This window comes from Aulonocara stuartgranti, assembly GCF_965226115.1.
Source record: "Aulonocara stuartgranti genome assembly, chromosome: 23".
Classification (NCBI taxonomy): domain Eukaryota; kingdom Metazoa; phylum Chordata; class Actinopteri; order Cichliformes; family Cichlidae; genus Aulonocara; species Aulonocara stuartgranti.
Window position 1 is genome coordinate 21,076,101 of NC_138958.1, and position 18,977 is coordinate 21,095,077.

Genomic DNA, 18,977 nt, shown 5'->3' on the forward strand with positions numbered 1-18,977 from the left:
GAGGGATAGTCATCAATCATCTCCTGCCTCTAAAGCCCAGAATTACTGGAATACCAGCACTGTTTTTTCTTACCCAGATAAGGAGCTGCGTGATGACCACGTTGCCCTTGTGGCTGGCCAGGTGCAGCGCACTGCGTCCATCTCCTTCTCCGCAGGTCTCGTTGACCTGCTGTCGGGACCCGTGAGCAAGCAGGAGCACGACTGCACGTAGATCCTCCTCGGCGGTTGCCCTCAGCAGCTGCTGGCCCAGTGGGAGATCAGTGCAGGGCAGCGACGCCAGAAAGAGACGCTGCTCGTACTTTGCCCGGATCCAGCGCTCACGCTCCTCCCTGATGGAGAAAAGAGAAACAGACACCTTTAAGAACTGACAGCTATCTAATGGCTGTAGCATGAAGTGTCATATTGCTGCCCGAAACATGAAGCTGTAAACAGACTTTTTTGCTTTTGATTTGGACGTAAATTTAGCTTTAATACAACAACTAAACAAGCATTTTTTGCCCTTAAATGCCCTTAAACTCTTCCTTTGAGTGTAAAATAAGACACAGCGAGAGGCAGAGGGACAGACGTGGTGAAAGGCCAAAGGACGTGGACGCATTGTTCGCCGATCGAGTATCATTAACTGCTGATCTGTCTAATCCACAACTCTGATCGCTCTAATCTCTGCTCTAATCCCTCCGTGTAAACAGCAGCTCATTCAGCCTGCTGGGATTAGTCCAGAGAGAGGACAGAGAGGAGGGAGTGTGTGGGGGCCGAACAGCCCTAGGGGAGAGATATTGAGCTGTCCCCCCTCCTCCCTTGCCCCTCTACTCTATTCTCACCCAGTAACAACACATCCTTCAGGGGTGAGATGGGAGGTTGCAGAAAATGGAGAAAGAGTAGAGGTTAAAAACTCTTCTTACTGCCTCACTCATTTTTTTACTGGCACCCAAATAATCGTTCATCTAAATTTGGCTTGACTGTTCTTTAGATTCGATTGGATTCCTTTAGATTATCGTTTGTTTAGGTAGTTTTCAATATCAACAGTGAACTGAACCACAACCATAGTAACATAGTGAAGCCTCGACTTTCTGTGGTTCGGTTTGGGTTTGCACGCTCATCGACTACCAACTTGTAACTGAGAAGTCTTTAGTCAGCAAGGTAAAGGACTGATGTGAATGCCAGCATGAGTGAAGGATGTTGCTTTATTGATAGATGATGGGGCACAAAATATGCAACCAGAGTGTCTACGAGTGATCAGCTGTCAGCTACATGCTATGGGCCTCAAACAAATCTCTTTATACATGGACAGTCATCCAATGCTTACACGTTCAAAGGCACTCTAACAAGTTCAAGGTTCAACCCTCAAGCAACCAACCAAGTTAAAATGACAGAGTATATAAAGGAATACTTTACGCTGATTTAACCCAACTCATCTGTCACTTTGGCCTCTATGTACCTGCTTTTTGAGCAGGAACTCTTGCTGCTTTAGGTCTTTCACTTCAAAACATCACAGATTAGAAAATAGAATCACAATTTCAGTGCCCCTTCTACTTGAGTCAATGTAAAATTACTGCAGACCTCTTGTTGATCTCTTACAAATCACCATTTCTGCACACAATCATGCAAATAAAGCTGTTTTTTTTTGCTTTTCCATTCTTTACCCTTGGACACACAACAGTTCTTGGATCTTAACTGTGATTACGGCACTTTCTACACTTAAGTCACCTGTTAAACTCTGACTCAACCCATCGTCTCCCGATAGAAGAATCTGTGTGATTATGAAATTTGGCGTAGTGTGTGGAGTAAAGTGGGGATGCTGGGAGGCTTGATGGGAGACAAACTGTGGGAACAGTGAGTGTTAAAAGTTTAAAAAAGAAGTTTTCAGTCAGTGTGGGAACCTGCAGAATCTCATTAACTCTCTTCCTGGATACCAGTGTGAGTGTGTGTGCAGGGGTGTGGTGGCGACGGCTAGCATCACGGAATGTCCCGGGGGCTTTCCCTTCCTGCCCCAGCCCAGAGAGAGAGTAGGGAGGCTGGGCTCCAGACTACGGCCGACAGCCCCCGGACAAAGCCTGGAGGTGTCGCTGGGTGTGTGTGTCTGCCTATGTTTGTTGGTGTGTGTGCTCAGCAGGGCTCTGGCCTTCTGTCCTCCAGAGGACAGGGAGGAAATGTGAGGCCACTGGACCCAGGAAACGCATGCCTTCCCCCGCCACCGGAGTTGCTAAGGGGCTGCAGAGAGCCGATGTAAGTCAGAGAAGAAGAGGGCTCAACCCTAGGTGCTCAAAGAGACAAACTGTTCTTTTCTGACTGGCTTCAAGAAGAAGCATGGCAGATTTTGTATTATTGCCATCATATTTAAAGAAGGTCTTCACCAGTATTTTGACCCAATGGTGTCCTTAACATGTCCTGAAATGACATGTCATTTACATTCAAACACATTATATATATCACTGTCCTGCCTTGAAATACCAGCATCACTGCTTTTTTAGATAACCTGTACCTGTTTTTTCACCAACAGAGCTTCAGTTCTGTCTTAGCACCCCCTGAGAACCAAAACAGGTTTGACAACCCAGTGAGGTGTTGGGGTAGAAAGCCCACTCTTGTCAGTGGTGCCAAATTAGGTGCCTGATATCAAAGACAGAATGTGGTCACCTCAGGCACACAGATCTGGATGTGTGTACTGTGTTTGTTTTGGTTCTGAATATAGTTGGTTGCTCGGTAGAAGCTTGAACTTTTAGAATCGATGTTTATTTTGGTACTGCTGTTGATTTTCTTTCTGTCAAAAGGGAGATATTCTTCCCACTGTCACCATATTTTTGCTAATAAGGTCATCTGATTGTTGGGGTTTTCTCTGCATTGTTGTAGGCTCCTTACTTTACAGTATGAAACACCTTGAAGCAACTGCTGGTGTGATTTTAGCACTATATAAATAAGAATTGAATTGTATCTTTCCCTATTTGTTTTTTTTGTTTTTTGTTTAGCATTCTTTTGGTTCTTCAATTTGTTTGGTGGTTTATTTATTTATGTATTTGGAATTTGTTTACTGTATGTTTGAGTGGTTATTGAGGTTTTGTTTGCTGGGTTATTGACAGTGTGTGCGGGTATTTGTTTATGGAGTGTTTAGTAGTTTGTTCACAGTATGTTTATATGAGTTTGGTTATTTGTTGAGCTTCTGTTCTGTGGTTTGTTTACTGCACATTTGATTTTGCATTTTATTCTTCCTGTTCGTTTGTGTTTTGGTTGGAGAGTTTTTAGCGTGTGAGTTTATTGACTTCTTATTTTTTGTACGAGTCGTTTTGTTTTGGTTATTGTTTAGCATATGTGTAGTTGTTTGTTTGGCTGCGTGTTTGGTGTGTGTGTGTGTCGCAGTAAACAGTGACTCTCCTTCATCACAAGCTAACGAGTCTTGAAAACACACAGCTCTGGACAGTGGAGAGGCTAATTGCACTAATTAACCACACAGAGCGTGTGTGTGTGACACTATGTGTTAACATGTGTCTGAATGTACGTGCTCATATTTTGTGTGTTAATCTGTGTGTGTGTGTGTCTCTTTTCACATCCCATTAGACAAAGAGCTGTGCCCCTGCACCAAGGCATGCTGGGTAGATAATTAAACATGAGTCCCGGTGAGATCGCTTGTGACAGGAAAACACACACACACACTGCAAGTATGTCAAGCAGAGCCCAGAGGGGTTATAATGTGTGTTTGTGTGTGTCAGTCAGTTAAATTAAATGATAAAAACTGCACCAGCCAGAGGAAACAAGCCTTCATGCATCTACTGTTTCTACTGTCCTCACTGCTCCGTTCACACAAACTCGAGCTCCTCCTGAATGAGCTCATGTCGGACGATTAGTAGGAACACGACTCTGACCTTCAGTTTATGCTGTTTTCACAGGATCTCATGTGGGCTGTCCCTTTGTGTGGTTCATGTTTTCACCGTTTCATTGCTGTAATGCTACTTTAATTTTTATTATGGCTTTGGGCATGGCATCACTGGTCTGTGGTTTGGTCTGCTAATTTGTTCTTAATAAAAGCCGTAGCATCTAAATTTATCCCAGACTTTATTCACCTCAGATGTCCTGTTCTAATAGAATCTGCAGGTTTTTTTCACGAGGTTTTCAAATCTTCTCACAACTAAGATTTTCAGTACAAAGCTACAAACACCAGATACAAAAGCTGGAATTTTCAGTGAGAACGCTCCATCAAGTTGAATTTCCAAATTGGAAAGTTGCAGAAGTCACACCAGACCTGATTTGCAATCCAGCGAGTGTAAACTGGAGTTGTTGTGCATTTGTGACTTGCTAAATAATAGCGCACAACACAGAATAGAAGAGGCTCTGTCTGTCAGCACAGTTTTAAAGTGCAGAAAAACAGGCACTGAGTTGTACTTTAGGTAGTACTGTGGAGTAAAATAAACCTTTTTTTCCTACTACTGCTATTGAAATGTGACCAGTGAGGTATGATGTCTTGACCCTCGAGTTAAAAAAATTCATTGTGACTTGGTAACATTAACTCCTTTGACTTTTGGCTTCACTACAGCGGATCATCTGCCTCCATCTCACCCACTTTAACAACATCCATGAATCTTCTCTGAGGTCTTCCGGTTTTCCTCTGGCCTGCCAGTTTCAATTATCCACCCTCCCTCCTCTGCACATGTACAAACCAATTCAGCCTCACCTCTCTAACCTGAGCTGTCCCTCCGATGTACTCGTTTCTAACCCTGTCCATCCTGGTTACTAACAATGACAATGTTAGCACCTTCAACTCTGTCACCTCCTGCTGTCTTTTTGTTCATACCACCTTCTCCAAATCAAAATCAAGCAGGAAGTGTGTAATGTTATCTTCCTGAGTATTTGGCGTCAGTTTTAATTCCAAAATCCAAACAAACTTTATAAATCCAATGTTCTGCTGACGTTAAACATAGTTAGATATTGGTCATACTCCGGTTTGTTCTGATAGAGGATAAAAATGAAAGAATCCCTTTGGCTAAACATGACAATCACAATTACATTATTTAAATAAAACCCTTTAAGTTAGTGTTTTGGATTGTCTTGATGCTAGCAGTGAAAAACAGAAGAATAAAACAGCAGAGTCAACTTTCTTGATGGAAACTGAAAATCTGAAGTTATACGGATGATAATAAACTTTTCAAGAGGCTTTGTGTCTTAGTGTAGCTGCTGCACCCTGTTGAAACATTAGCTGAGTGGACCTGTTGATTGACAGCTCCATCAGCGGCTGTGTTGTGGTGTTGGGTCTCGGTCTCTGTTGGAGACAGTGGGGCATAGTGTGATTTTGTTTGGGGGTCACTCAGGGCGCCACACTGGGCCCACTGTGCTTCTCCGATTTCCTGTCTGTTGTTTGAGCTCTGGAGACCTCTCATTGTGTGTATGCGTGTATCCAGTGTGTGTGTCAATGTTACCCCTGAGCGGCCGCTTTGTTCCGCTGTGTTTACATACACACCGAGTTTCCTGCCCAGCTAAAGCCAGAGGCCCGGCCGAGTGACCGACCACCGTTGGACGTCCCACCAGCTGCTCCCCCACCGCTCTGTGTGTGTGTGTTTAAGAGGGTCATCTGCCCACGACCCCACAACACAGCATTGACAGAGAGCTGAATACCAGCACACACACCCCGATAATCACACCAGGCTAATTACCATAATTACCACCAAACAAAACCTGAAGAGACCTGACACCAGAAAGAGCCCGATGGATCCTCAACAGCAGAAATGAACACTTTGAATACAGTTTGATGGAAGCAAGAGCAAAGACTTCTACTTAGTAACTCAACAATAATTTCTCAAGTTTTAGGATAAATAAAATGTATCTTATCCTTTTTTATATTTATATTTGTCAGGTATAACAAGTGGAAAATTAATCTGATGACTAATTTTATTTAGAACCTCACAAAACCAGAAATGTGGCCATTTCAACTTAAAAAAAAAAACAACAACAAAAAACTTTGATACTCAAAGTCAATACTCCTTTCTAATCTGTCTCAAATTCTACCAGCAAGAAAATCACCACAAACACAGTGAGGGCTAAACTGTCGCTGTTTGCTATCTTTTCTTTCACTGTTCTATTGTTCTGGCTTCACTGAGGCCTCCCCTCTGCAAATACACTGTCTGGATGCCAGATGACTAAAATATGCCACTCAGTGTTTCAGGACTCACTCACCAGCCACTTGGTTCGATACACCTGTTCATCAGTTGCTTTTAAAGCAAATATCTAAATCAGACAATCACACAGGAGCAACTCAATGTATTCAGGTAGATATGGTCGAGGGGACATGATGTTCAAACAGGGCATCAGAATGAGAAAAAGATATTATTTCCACCTTGAACACTCCTGGTTCCACCTGGTTGTTGGTCCAAACATTTAATAAACTGCTGAACTACCAGGATTTTATCACACAACCACTTCTAGGGCTCACAGAGAATGATCTGAAAATGAGAAAATACCCAGTGAGCAGCGTTTCTCTGAGAGAAGTCTGAGAATAACTCAAACTTTGAGTAACTCAAATAACCACCGAGCGCATCTCTGAAAGCAGAGCATGTCACACCCTGAAGTGGGTGGAGTACAGAAGTAGAAGACCACACCTGGGTGCCACCTTTGTCAGCTAAACAAAAAGATTGAGGTTAAAATTTAAAAACAGATTGGAAAAACACTAGCTAACCATTTAGGATGTGGTGGATCGGAGGATTCTCATCATGGATGTGCAGCCGATCAGCAGCAGCTGTGTTACGCTATCATGTCAATGTGGACCAAAACCTGTGTTTCCAGCATCTTTGTGAATCTCTACATTGCTGTAAAGCACAAAGAGTCCAACCTAGTAGGGGGTTAAACATATATCTAACAGATTTGGTAATGTCCTGTCTGAGTTTTTCATGCATGAAGTAAAAACAAAGAAAAGTTAAATGCAGATAAAAAGAGTATTCTCCAGCTCAGCTCAGCCTGCAGAGAGAAGCTGAGATGTATGAGCCACCACACTGCTGTTAAAGCCCGTCATTAATTACAGCGTGTGTGTGTGTGTGTGTGTGTGTGTGTGGTAATGAGCGGTAGGATTCGGGGGTTAAGAGTGACATGGTGTCAGTGGCTTCTCTTCTAGCCTAATTAGCCCTCTAATTAATAGATTAATAGATAGATAGAGAGCGTGGATAAGAGCATCAGCTAGCTGCCTGACCTAATGTGCATTTAAGATAAATCACCGTCAAATGGAGGGGCTTCTAACAAGGTGAGGAGCAAAATGAGCCACTAATTCTGCTTTAAATCCATGCAGAAAACATGCGTGCTTTGTTTTATCTTACAGCAGAAAAGAGAAGATGAGACGAAAGAAGAAGAGAAGAGGCTGAAATCAATTAGCCTTTCTAGCTGGTCGTTAGCTGCCGTTGGATAGGCACAGATAATTAAAGGGAGGGTGGTGGGGTGAGAAAGGTCTCTGTGTGGGGAGGGAGGGGTGAGTTGGGCTGAAGTCAGCCATGAGACTGTATTAGACAGATATGGAGGGGTTAATTCGGACAGGAGAGACAGAGATGATGCAAATGAGGAGAGAAAGAGTGGGAGAAGAGGTGGAGGAGAAATGGAGCAAACCGATGGGAAGCTGATCTCTGGGGTGAAACGCAATGCTCCAGTGATGCTGCACAGATACTGAAGGGGGGAGGAAAGGGGGAGTTTTCATAAAAAGAGGTGGAAAAGGAGAAGCAACCACAGATATAAAGGAAGAGACCCAAGGAGAGAGAGACAGCAGGAAGGTAAAAATATCAGGGGCATCTTCTCTAGTGTAAAAGAAATATCCACTGCATATTGCAATGATAGTAGTCCAGGAATGCATCAACGTTAGCTTGTCATGACCACAACTGGACAATGGAAACAAATCGGTCCAACACCATCTTGGAGGTAGATTATAAATCAGAAACAGGAGGACTCAACAAGAATAAAGTTCTGCTTAATTTGTAGCTGTTGAACAAATCAGGAATGTTAACTCGTTTCCGAACCATGTACGAAACTTTGACATGACCTTCATTTCATTATTCTCAAGAAAACACTCGTCCTATTGGGAAAGTTTCCCAAAGATACCTTTAATCCAAGGAGAAGACACTCCTTACCCTTTAATAGCATATTCAAAGCTGTGAAAGGGTAATTGTCTTGTCCTCAAATATCAGACTTCTCACAATTTTTAAAATGCAATTTCCAGAAAAAAAAAATCGATATCTGGGTTATAACAGCACCTTTTTGGCACTGAAGTCTGGCCCATTTGGTTTAGAGACATCTAAGATCTGACGAGATCACGATGATATGGCCATGAATCACATGTGAAGATGCCTTGAATTTGTCCATACATTTATATTCAGTATTTTTGACAATTAAAGAGCCTACATGTTTTATCTGAATCAAAAGTCTGCAAACAAAGATTAAACCTCTTGATTCTTTCATAAATAAATAATATTTGGATAAGTGGTTCTTTGATCAAGATGTAACAAGCCTGCACACTGTCATATTAACAGGTATACATACTGCTATTGGCTTTTAAAATAGTTCTCCCAAGTCTCAGCTATCAGGATACCACAAAAACAAACTAAACCCCTCCCCCAAAAATAAACCCCCCACTAAGAATAGGGTCACTTTTTATTACTGACTTTGCCCTAACAGGGTTAAACAGGTTACAATTATACCACAACAACAGTATGTAACCAGATGGATGCTCTATTCAATGTTGACTGCTCCTGTTGGGAATAACCTGACTTACTGTCTACATCAAACTGAAAAAGGCTTCCTCTGTGGGAATTTCAGGGCCTCCTGTCACCGGTCCAAAAGAGGAAGTGGCCTCAGCAAAGACAGTGGTGACCCTGAAGGCTTGGGCCTCGTGGCCGGGAAAGCCATTAACATTTGCTACTAGATTAGCTGGATGCAGATGAGTGGACCTGTCTGACCACAAAAGGGCGGGGGGGGGGGGGGGGGGGGGGGGTTAACGCAGTAACAGGGTTTGGACAGGACAAAGCCAAGAGCCAGATTAATCAGTAGCTCGATTTAAAACACATCAAGGTGAGATTTTATTGTAGCACAGGAGGCAGCGGAGGGGGGGAAAAAAAAGGCAGCTAATGATTAAAACAGGGGTTTTACTGCAAATATTACCATTATGTACAAGATAAAAACAATAGCCTGATCTAAAAATACATATATTAAACATTAATAGACATTTAAACGGTGCAACAGCTCAGCTGATGCAACATTTCTGAGGCCGGTGATGTATCTGAAATCATCTGATATGGGTCTGTTTGTATGTGTCAGGCAAAGCTTAATTTTAACTTCTTTCATAAAGTAACACCAACTTGTGCTTTAAATACCTTTGTTTTAAGTGTCCTGTTACTCTGATTGGCAAATGAAAAAATATATTAAGTTTACAGATAATCAAAACTGATGCTACAGCTTCGTAAAACACGTAATTGATAAGTTACTATCAAAACATGTAGTTTCTCTAATGGCCACTAGAGGCAGGCTCCAAAAGTGAGTCCATCCGGTGTGATGAAGGCTTTAAAACAGGACTCTTTAAACCAGTAGGTCAGCGGTCCCCAACCCCTGGGCCAAATCAAATCAAATCACTTTTTATTGTCACATCACATGTGCAGGCACACTGGCACAGCACATGCGAGTGAAATTCTTGTGTGCGAGCCCCACAAGCAACAGAGATGTGCAAACACAACAACACAAACGAGCAAAATACAAGAATGGCCAACCTGAAACTAATAAATATATGTACAATATATAATAGTGTATGCATTTCTGGATGTGTATACTAAATATTTTCCTACGTGTGTGTGTGTGTGTGTGTGTGTGTGTGTGTGTGTGTGTGTATACACATTTTACAAATTAAATAGTAAAAAATAAAAAAAATAAAAATAATAATAATAAAATATATAAAATATACAGAGTTGAATATGTGCAAAACAAGTGGCATTTATATACAGTGTGGAGTGCATAATGTTGAAGTTCCAGTAGTGAAGCTGAGGTGTCTATGACGTGTTCAGCAGTCTGATGGCCTGATGGAAAAAGCTGTCTCTCAGTCTGCTGGTACGGGACCGGATGCTGCAGAACCTCCTTCCTGATGGAAGCAGTCTGAACAGTTTATGGCTGGGGTGACTGGAGTCCTTGATGATCCTCCCCGCTTTCCTCAGACAGCGCTTCCTGTAGATGTCTTGGAGGGAGGGAAGCTCACCTCCAATTATCCGTTCAGAGCACCGCACTACTCGCTGGAGAGCTTTGCAGTTGTAGGCGGTGCTGTTGCCATACCAGGTGGTGATGCATCCAGTGAGGATGCTCTCAATGGCACAGTGATAGAAGGTCCTGAGGATGCGGGGGCTCATGCCGAATCTTTTCAGTCTCCTGAGAAAGAAGAGGCGCTGCTGCGCCTTCTTCACTGTTTTGTTTGTGTGTACTGACCACGTAAGATCCTCAGCCAGATGTACTCCAAGGAACCGGAAGCTGCTCACTCTCTCCACAGCAGCGCCGTTGATGGTGATGGGGGTGTGTACTTCTCTGCACCTCCGGAAGTCCACTATCAACTCCTTTGTCTTTGCGACGTTGAGGGTGAGATGGTTGTCTTGACACCAGTGGGTCAGGGCGCTGACCTCCTCCCTGTAAGCCGTCTCATCACCGTTGGTGATAAGACCCACCACTGTAGTGTCGTCCGCAAACTTCACAATGATGTTGGAGCTGTTAGTGGCTGTGCAGTCGTAGGTGTAGAGTGAGTACAGGAGAGGGCTCAGTACACACCCCTGTGGAGCACCAGTGTTCAGTGTGATGGGGGATGAGGTGATGCTGCCCAGTCTGACCACCTGGCGTCTGTCAGACAGGAAGCTAAGGATCCAGCTGCAGAGGGAGCTGCTCAGTCCTAGATCCTGCAGTTTCCTGTCCAGCTTCGAGGGAACGATGGTATTGAATGCTGAGCTGTAATCTACAAACAGCATTCTCACATACGTGTCTCTCTTCTCCAGGTGTGACAGGGCAGTGTGTAGTGTCAGGGCTATGGCATCATCAGTGGACCTGTTGTGGCGGTATGCAAACTGTAGAGGGTCCAGTGAGTCGGGTAGTGCAGAGCAGATGAAGTCCCTGACCAGCTTCTCGAAGCATTTGCTCACGATGGGGGTCAGGGCTATAGGTCGCCAGTCGTTCAATGAGGAGATGGTGGAGGATTTGGGTACAGGGACGATGGTGGCCATTTTGAAGCAGGCTGGGACTACAGACAGAGAGAGGGAAAGGTTGAAGATGTGTGTGAACACTCCAGCCAGCTGAGTCGCGCATGACTTGAGGACGCGGCTGGGAATCCCGTCCGGACCAGTAGCTTTGCGCGCGTTCACCTTCCTGAAGCACTTCCGCACATCCTCCTCAGACACAGTGTGCGCACTGACGTCATCCGCGGTGCGCACACTGTCCGGTCTCATGGTGTTCGCTGCGTCGAATCTAGCGTAGAATACGTTTAGATCCTCACACAGAGAGGCCGTGGTCTGCGGTGTGCTGGTTTTCCCTCTAAAGTCTGGACCGGTTTGGTACCCAGCCGCGAGATTTTAGGCTCGGGATGAAATTGATGGTGTTCAGGGTTTTTATCGTTAACTCTGTTTCCCTGGGTCTTTTATTTTGAAATAAATATTTAGGCGTTACCATAGCTACACAGCAAAATCTCCAGTGTTAAATTAACACTGGAGAGTGTCTATATGGGTCCACACCTCTGAGTGTTAAATACAACACTGTTGAGTGTTAAATTAACACTTTTGACAGTGTTATATGTTTAAAAGTAACCTAGTCAGTTTTGAAGATTAACAATGGCTAACACTGAGCAGTGCTGATTTTCTAACACTGGAATATTTCTAACATTTTGAGTTATTTTCCAGTGTTAGAAAATCAGCACTGCTCAGTGTTAGCCATTGTTAATCTTCAAAACTGACTAGTTTTAAACATATAACACTGTCAAAAGTGTTAATTTAACACTCAACAGTGTTGTATTTAACACCCAGAGGTGTGGACCCATATAGACACTCTCCAGTGTTAATTTAACACTGGAGATTTTGCTGTGTACCAGCGAGCATTAAGGGGCAGAGAGGAGGATGTTACTCTCAATGTTTTTGGTGCATTTCAGGAGGACGCTGCTAATACACTTTTTTATAATACACAATTACACAGTGAATTCGCGTTTATTCTTATATTTACAAAATACGACCAAGACAAAAACTGTGGTATCGTTTTATTTTGTTGTATTTATCCGAGACACCTTAAAGGCCGGTCCATATAAATATTGTCTGACATTAAACCGGTCCGTGGCGCAAAAATGGTTGGGGACCACTGCAGTGGGTGATGTCACAGTAACTGTGTCCAATTTATATTCTTCAGATTTTAATATCTAAGGAATACGGTTGGTCATTTGTCTTTTCAATGTTCTGTTGGTGGGAATACTGATGGAAACAAGTCCTACCATTCTATTATTGAACAAGTCTGTTGTATTTTAATAGATATTTATGAAATCCAAACTCTTTAAAAATACCCTGAGAATTTAACTTCTTGGACAAACATCCAACCCTTTTCCTCACCCGAACAAAGTCCTCTTTTCTGTGCTTTGCTTTCATTTCTGAGGCATAAAACGCGTTCACTAAATGCATGAGTGAAAACCACAAACAAATCACTTCCTTCTAAAAGATGTGAACACAATGTGTGAATTAGCACAAATCACAAATAAAAGAGGACAATTTTTCTTAAGTGTATCGTCATGGCTCAGTGTTTGAAATGTTTACCAGCCGGCTGCAGCTCGCAGTGAACCCATTCAATCCAAACACATTACCGGCCGACGCGAGGAGAACTCTGTCCTCGAGTTTTTCCACCCCCTTTCTCCCTTTTCTTTATTGTATGAGCAATTTGCCGACTGAGCCAATTAGCCAAAGGGAGGAGGGGGAGCGGGGAGGAAGGGGGACTCGTACCGACGGCGCACAGATTCATTTCTGCTCCAGGAGCCAGCCCCCGCTGGCTTACGGCGAGCAGGAGCCCAGAGAATCCGGCGAGCTGAGAGGACGGACCGAGTCACGCATGTGGAGAGCGTTATTTATTTCTTCATTATTAAAATAAGGCAGGGGAGGGAGGGCAGAGGACAGCGAGGTTAATCTGATGACTCAGGCATAAAGAATGTGCATTTAGTTTGTGCTTTTAGCCCGCATTAGCATAACCTCGCCGCGATGACAAACGATGAATGGTCCGGTGATTGGCTCGTGTCAGCAGGCTTAATGTCAATAGTAAATTGGAGGGCTTGTTAGGCGAGTCGGGGGACGCGGTTACGAACAGCGGCGGGGCAGTCATGTACAAAATAATGTCTATTAGGACTAATTTAATCAAGGCCTCCCTTTTACAGATGAATTAGAATGTAGGGGCCAATTATTTTTCAACGTTTGCACTGGCCCTGCCTGTCAGGAGGCTTCCTCTCTGCGAGTGTGTGTGTGTGTGCGCGCGCGGGTGTGTGTGCTGTTTAAAATGCAGGCCATGGGGCCGCCTCGGATCTGCAGGGGCTGCAGATAATAACAGAGAGATGATGGTAGGCGGGATCAGCTAGTTATCCGCTGCAGATGAAACAGAGCCCGGCTCGATCTGCACAAATGGATACACGAGCACACATGTATGCAGATAATCCCACGCATGCATACGGATACAGAGTGAGTCCGGCCTCATGGGAGACACGGTGACATCTATTTCAGGCCTGACACTTCTGCCCACATGCATGTTAAATAGGGTGGCTGTAGTTCAGGTGGCAAAGCTGGGTGTTCACTAAATGCAGGGTTGGAGGTGTGATGCCTCATTCTTTAAACACATTTACTCCACTGCCTTTGGTGTCTGGACCTATTCTGCTAATTCACAGCTCTTAGACTAAAGTAGTTTTGATTTAGGGTTCAAAGTACTTCGTACAGCCCATCAGTTCATACTATTACTTACGAAGGGCAGACAAGTAAACTACCTCCCTCCAGGTATTCATACCTGAACACAGTAACAAAAAACTGCAGTAAACAAATTAAATATGATAGAAAATTTGAACTATGGGCAAATGTTTAGGGTTTGGATTGAGTTTGGTTCAGAAAATCGATGCTACATTTCAACTGAAGTCTCATATACTTTGGCCAAAAGTCCACTAACAGAGCAGGCTGTACTCGGCCCTGTTTGGAGCCCCTAAGCTCAACAGCACTCAGTCAGTCAGTCAGCAGTTTCTGTAGCAAAATGAGGCTAACATACAACAAATTAACAAAAATTTCAAACTGCCCCTATTCCTTAAAAAGAGCTGATGAATAATAGAAATATGTGATAATCTTTTGTGTTTTTATGCATGAACCGCCAACATGAATTAAAATGAGGTGGCCGCAAACACCTCTGACACCCGAGGGAGGCTAAGGACCTCCATCAGTGACTGGCTGTAATTAATAACTTCAAATCGTCCTGTATCACCATCTGATCTGCATGTGTCCATCTCAAATCACACCAGTCCAATCTGTGTTATGATCACACAGTAGAGAGGGGGAGGTGTGTGTGTGAGTGGAGGATATCAGTTTGGGTTTTATGGGATATGAAGCAGGGCTGTCCCCTCCTCCCCACCACTGGCTCTGACCCTGGGGGGCAATTATGTTGTGATGTGGCTGCCCCATTCCTCCTGGTCGCCCCATCTGGTCCCCTGAGCCCAATCCTGCTGCCTTGTCGGGCCGCCCGCTGCACCTGCACCCCGGTCCAGATTAAAAGCCCCCGGTCTAATTTTAAATCTGTTAGCGCTGGCCTTTTCTTAGGGGGGAACAAGACTAATCTGTTCCCATAAAGGGCCCTTTTTCTTTCCCCTCTCCTGGCTCCCAGCGCCGACAGACCTGCTGCTGAATTATTACTGGCCACGCATTTGTCATGCGGGCCCCGATGTTAAGTGCGTGGCGGCACCGCGATGCATGGCCCTGCGAGTTCATCCTTTTGCCGACCTCATTCATGCTCATTTTTCTACTGTCTAATTAAGGTGTGGCTCCCCAGCATCTACATACCTCTGCCTCCCCCTGTTGTTCACACTGAAAACTGATGTGACGGCTTTCAGCAGGACGTAAACTCTTTTTTAAAATCTGTTAACGAGCAGTGAATTGATAGTAATAATAAACCTGTTTGAATCCTTGATATCACCATGATTCATGATTCAGAGGCGCATATACTGCTGGTAGTATGGCTGCAGGTAACTGACTGGAAGCACTGGACAGCGTTTGGTTTATCATCTCCATCTCAGCAGAAGATCTCAGTGAAACAATGAACACAGGCTTTGAGCATACTCAGATGTGTGTGTGTGTGTGTGTGTGTACATAAACAGGGGAAGACGCTGACCCTCTGCGACAGACTACCAAAGGTCAGCAGTTGGCGTGAGAGAAGTAACGGTGGAGGGGGAGGGAGGGAGCCGCCAACCATGTTGCCAGCAATCACCTTCCCAGTCCAGTGGCCAGGAGCTTGGATTAGCGGTGCTGTCACTTGCTGTCCGCTCAGGCCTGCTAACACGCTGAGCCCGAGCAGGCCTAAGGTGCTGGTGTTGATGCGCCACTTGACACGTAATTAAAACAATGAGCCGCGGCGCCGAGAACCGGAGACTCGGGGTGTTGCGGCAGCAGTGTCGACGGAGCCTGTGAGGCCCCTGTGGGTGCTCCAGGATGGGCAGAGAGCCCAAACTTAGCAGCCCCTTCAGCGGTGGCCTCAGCTGGGCCGTGGCACCGGGCGACCACGCCAGCTGAGGTGATGACGGCTGACCGCGGGGCAGCCAGAGGTTAATGGGAACGTTTAGAGGACAACGGAGCCTTTTTGTGGTTTGTGAGCAGCAAGAAAATAAATACTTCTAACAGGATCCCTCTGGCGCAGCAGAGCTGGCACAGTTGGTGTTCATCCACACTGTACCCAACCTGCCCTGTTCCCTTCTTTGCCACTGCGAGCGACGCACGTCAACAAGTATCTCCCCTCACTGTGAAGCATTGCAGCGCTGAGCAGGCGTGGCAAGACCTTGCATTCGGCGCGATGAGCTCCAGCCCTAAAACGATTAGCAGCGACAGTACTCGCTCCTCATCCTCACCGCGACTCGCTGATGTTAATGAGACCTGGACCAGCCGTCGCTGTGGGCAGACGCGCGGGGAGGAGGACGAACCGGGGAAGATAAAGAGATGATGACAACAGCTGGAGATGGCGGGGCTCGGCCCTGTCACATATCTCATTGGATGGGGGGGCGACGCCACGGAGGTGAGGCGCGATCTCTCCGAACATAATTCCTCCCTCCGGTCCACCGGGGGAGTTGACAGAGGAGGGGAGGAGAGAAAAAAAATGGAGGAGTTTAATACTGACGGTCATACTAATGCGCCTCCTCTTCTCATCCATCCAACCTCCGCCCAGCATCACTTCTTTTTTCCCTCCAAATTTCTGCCTCCTCTTTGTTTTCTACCTATCTTCCCCTCACCTTTCGTTGTACCTCCCTCTTGTTCTGCCATTCTACACGCTTCCTCTTTCTTCCGTCCATTCCTTTCCTTTCCTCTAATTCTCACTCTTCCTCCTTCTCTCCACCCCCCCCACCAAACCTCCAAACAGGACCTAATTGGGAGGCGAGAGTGGGGGGCCAGACCTTGACAGACAGGAGGTCAGCGTAATTGCTGCTGGCCATATTTAACATTAAGATAATCAGGCCATTAATTACCCTTTGGATCATTAAATCAGCCACTTGCAAAATGAAATTTCGGCCTCTATTACTCACTTGAGAGACCACGAGGGGAGGGCATTTTTCCATCTATCAGCCACCCCTCCCAACCTCCTCTTCCCTTACTCTCCCTCCCATCCCTCCTGCTGCCTGGACAAAGCCTCTGCCGGCCTTGTCTCGTTCCTCAACCAATTCCTCTTCTTTTACACAGGTTTTAGTCACGGTTCTTGTTGAATGTGGAGAGATTTATGATTTGGATGATGTTTTCACATATTTGCAGTAATTTAGTGCACAATGCAAGAGGACGTTAAGCCACTAAATGATGTAAGTAGATGCATTTCCATACCAAAAATGGTAAATATGTCAACAGCAGAGTGGGGCTCCACAACTCCTCATCCTCATGTCGATTTTAGGTTTATTTACTTTTGAGTGTAACTCAAATCTGGCCACATTTACACTATTTTCTGAAGTTACACAGTTTAACTACAACATTTCATTAATCTGATCGACTCTTCCTTCGAAGGCTACAGGACAGGACATGTTGGTCAAGCAATGAAGTTGTTCTTCATAGCACAAATGTTAGAATTTCAGGATTTTTATATGCTTGCTCTTCTCCATGAAGTGAAGTTGTGCCAGAATCGTGTGATCTGAGAAGGCAAATATGTACCAGTTCTCAATAGCTTCTCCCCCATGTTATTGTGGACTTCTATTTAAATCTAACAGTTAAAAATTTTACCTAAATGGGTGCCCAGAGGAATAAAACATAATGTTAAGTGGCTCCAGCAAGACCACCCTTTGACAAATCAAGGTAATTATCAATTTCTACTATATTTATATGCAGCTGATACTCTCTTGAAGGCTAAGAAAATATCATTGATGGTTAGCAAAGCATATGATGTTTTTTAACCCCCTCCACACAAGTTTTGTGTTTTTAGTGCGACTGTATTGGTTTGTATTTATCAGCAGTTACATGCCTGTAACCCCAGCGATGGTTTGTAATTTCAGAGGAGCAGTAGGCGTTGAGTGAATGCAACCTCGGTGACACAGCTTCTACATATCATTTCATAGACCGTCACTGGCACTCCATAAAGCTGTCATAAAAGCTCCACGCCTTCCTCCCACTGTGTCTCAGGGAACGTGTGAGAGACCCCTCCATGGATAAATACTACTATGATGAGGGACAAAGGCAGCATTTTAGCGCTTCAACTACATCCTGTTATACACATAAGTTTAAAAAAACCTGTGAGAAAATTTAAGAAAAATTCAGGTGTGGATTTGGAAACACAGATGCTGTTAAACAACCTTATAGTAGCCACTATCAGTGTAAAAATTTCACACAACACCCTGACTTATAATTTAGAAAAAGTGTCTTTTCATTTGCTTATTTTGTTTAGACTAATAGTACAATACAATAGGAAAATAAACAATTATTAGGTGAATGTCTTACTAGAGGGTTAATAATTAAATCTTGAGTAATTTTTGAGTGCCCAGAACAAAACAGGTTTCCAGCTTTAACATCGGGAGGGTTAAAATAGCCTTTGTGTAATCTTAGAGGTGAAATGCAGGACTAAAAAAAGCCAGTCACAGAAGGTGTAGAAGTCACAGGGTAAAAAATAGCAGTCAGAGGTGGAGAAACGATGGAAAAATCAGAGGAGGAGGAGTAAAGATAGAAAGAAAACCAGGATTTATGGAGGGGAAACGACAAACAGCGAGCCACTTAAGGAATGGACTGATAAATACTATCGACAGGACAGCGATGGGGGAGAGAGGGGAGGAGAGAGATGGAGCTGCAGTGGAGCGTCGCGGGTTAATTGAGATAATATTGACCTCCTCCTCTAATCTCTTCAGGGGGAAACATGCTTCAGATTCATAAATAAATAGGAACATGAGCAACAATAAAAGCATTAGTGCCCTGATGGAGGAGGGCTAATGGCACGTCGATATCCAAGGATCGCTCAGTGTGAGTGAGTGTGTGTGTTTTTGTGTTGTGTGTATTCAGCTAAGCAGATACAGTCGTAAAGCTGAACTCAAATATATTGACTGTAGGCATCTCCTTGTGTTTTTATGTCCAACTTTAACCTGGATTTTGATTTATTGTATACATATTTTTAAGTGCTGTATTCACTCGCATCACTTTAATTCTTACTGATATTAATTTGGCTTTAATGTAGTTATTTAAAAATTATTGTGAGTACGTTTACATTGTTTTTATACTGAAAATTTGATTTCTCATGCACACTAACCTGAGATTCAAGTCTTATTACTAGGCTGTGAAGATCTTGCATGAATATTT

At 44.2% G+C, this 18,977-nt stretch overlaps 1 protein-coding gene across 7 annotated transcripts in view; it reads right to left on the reverse strand.

Moving 5' to 3' along the window:
* agap1 (ArfGAP with GTPase domain, ankyrin repeat and PH domain 1) overlaps positions 1-18,977 on the reverse strand; it is a 188,034-nt gene that overhangs the window by 4,914 nt on the left and 164,143 nt on the right. For all 7 annotated transcript variants that reach the window (XM_082524688.1, XM_082524689.1, XM_082524686.1 and 4 more), the window contains one exon: positions 74-329. In XM_082524688.1, the coding sequence (XP_082380814.1) occupies positions 74-329 (256 nt within the window). The remainder of the gene's footprint in view (positions 1-73; positions 330-18,977) is intronic.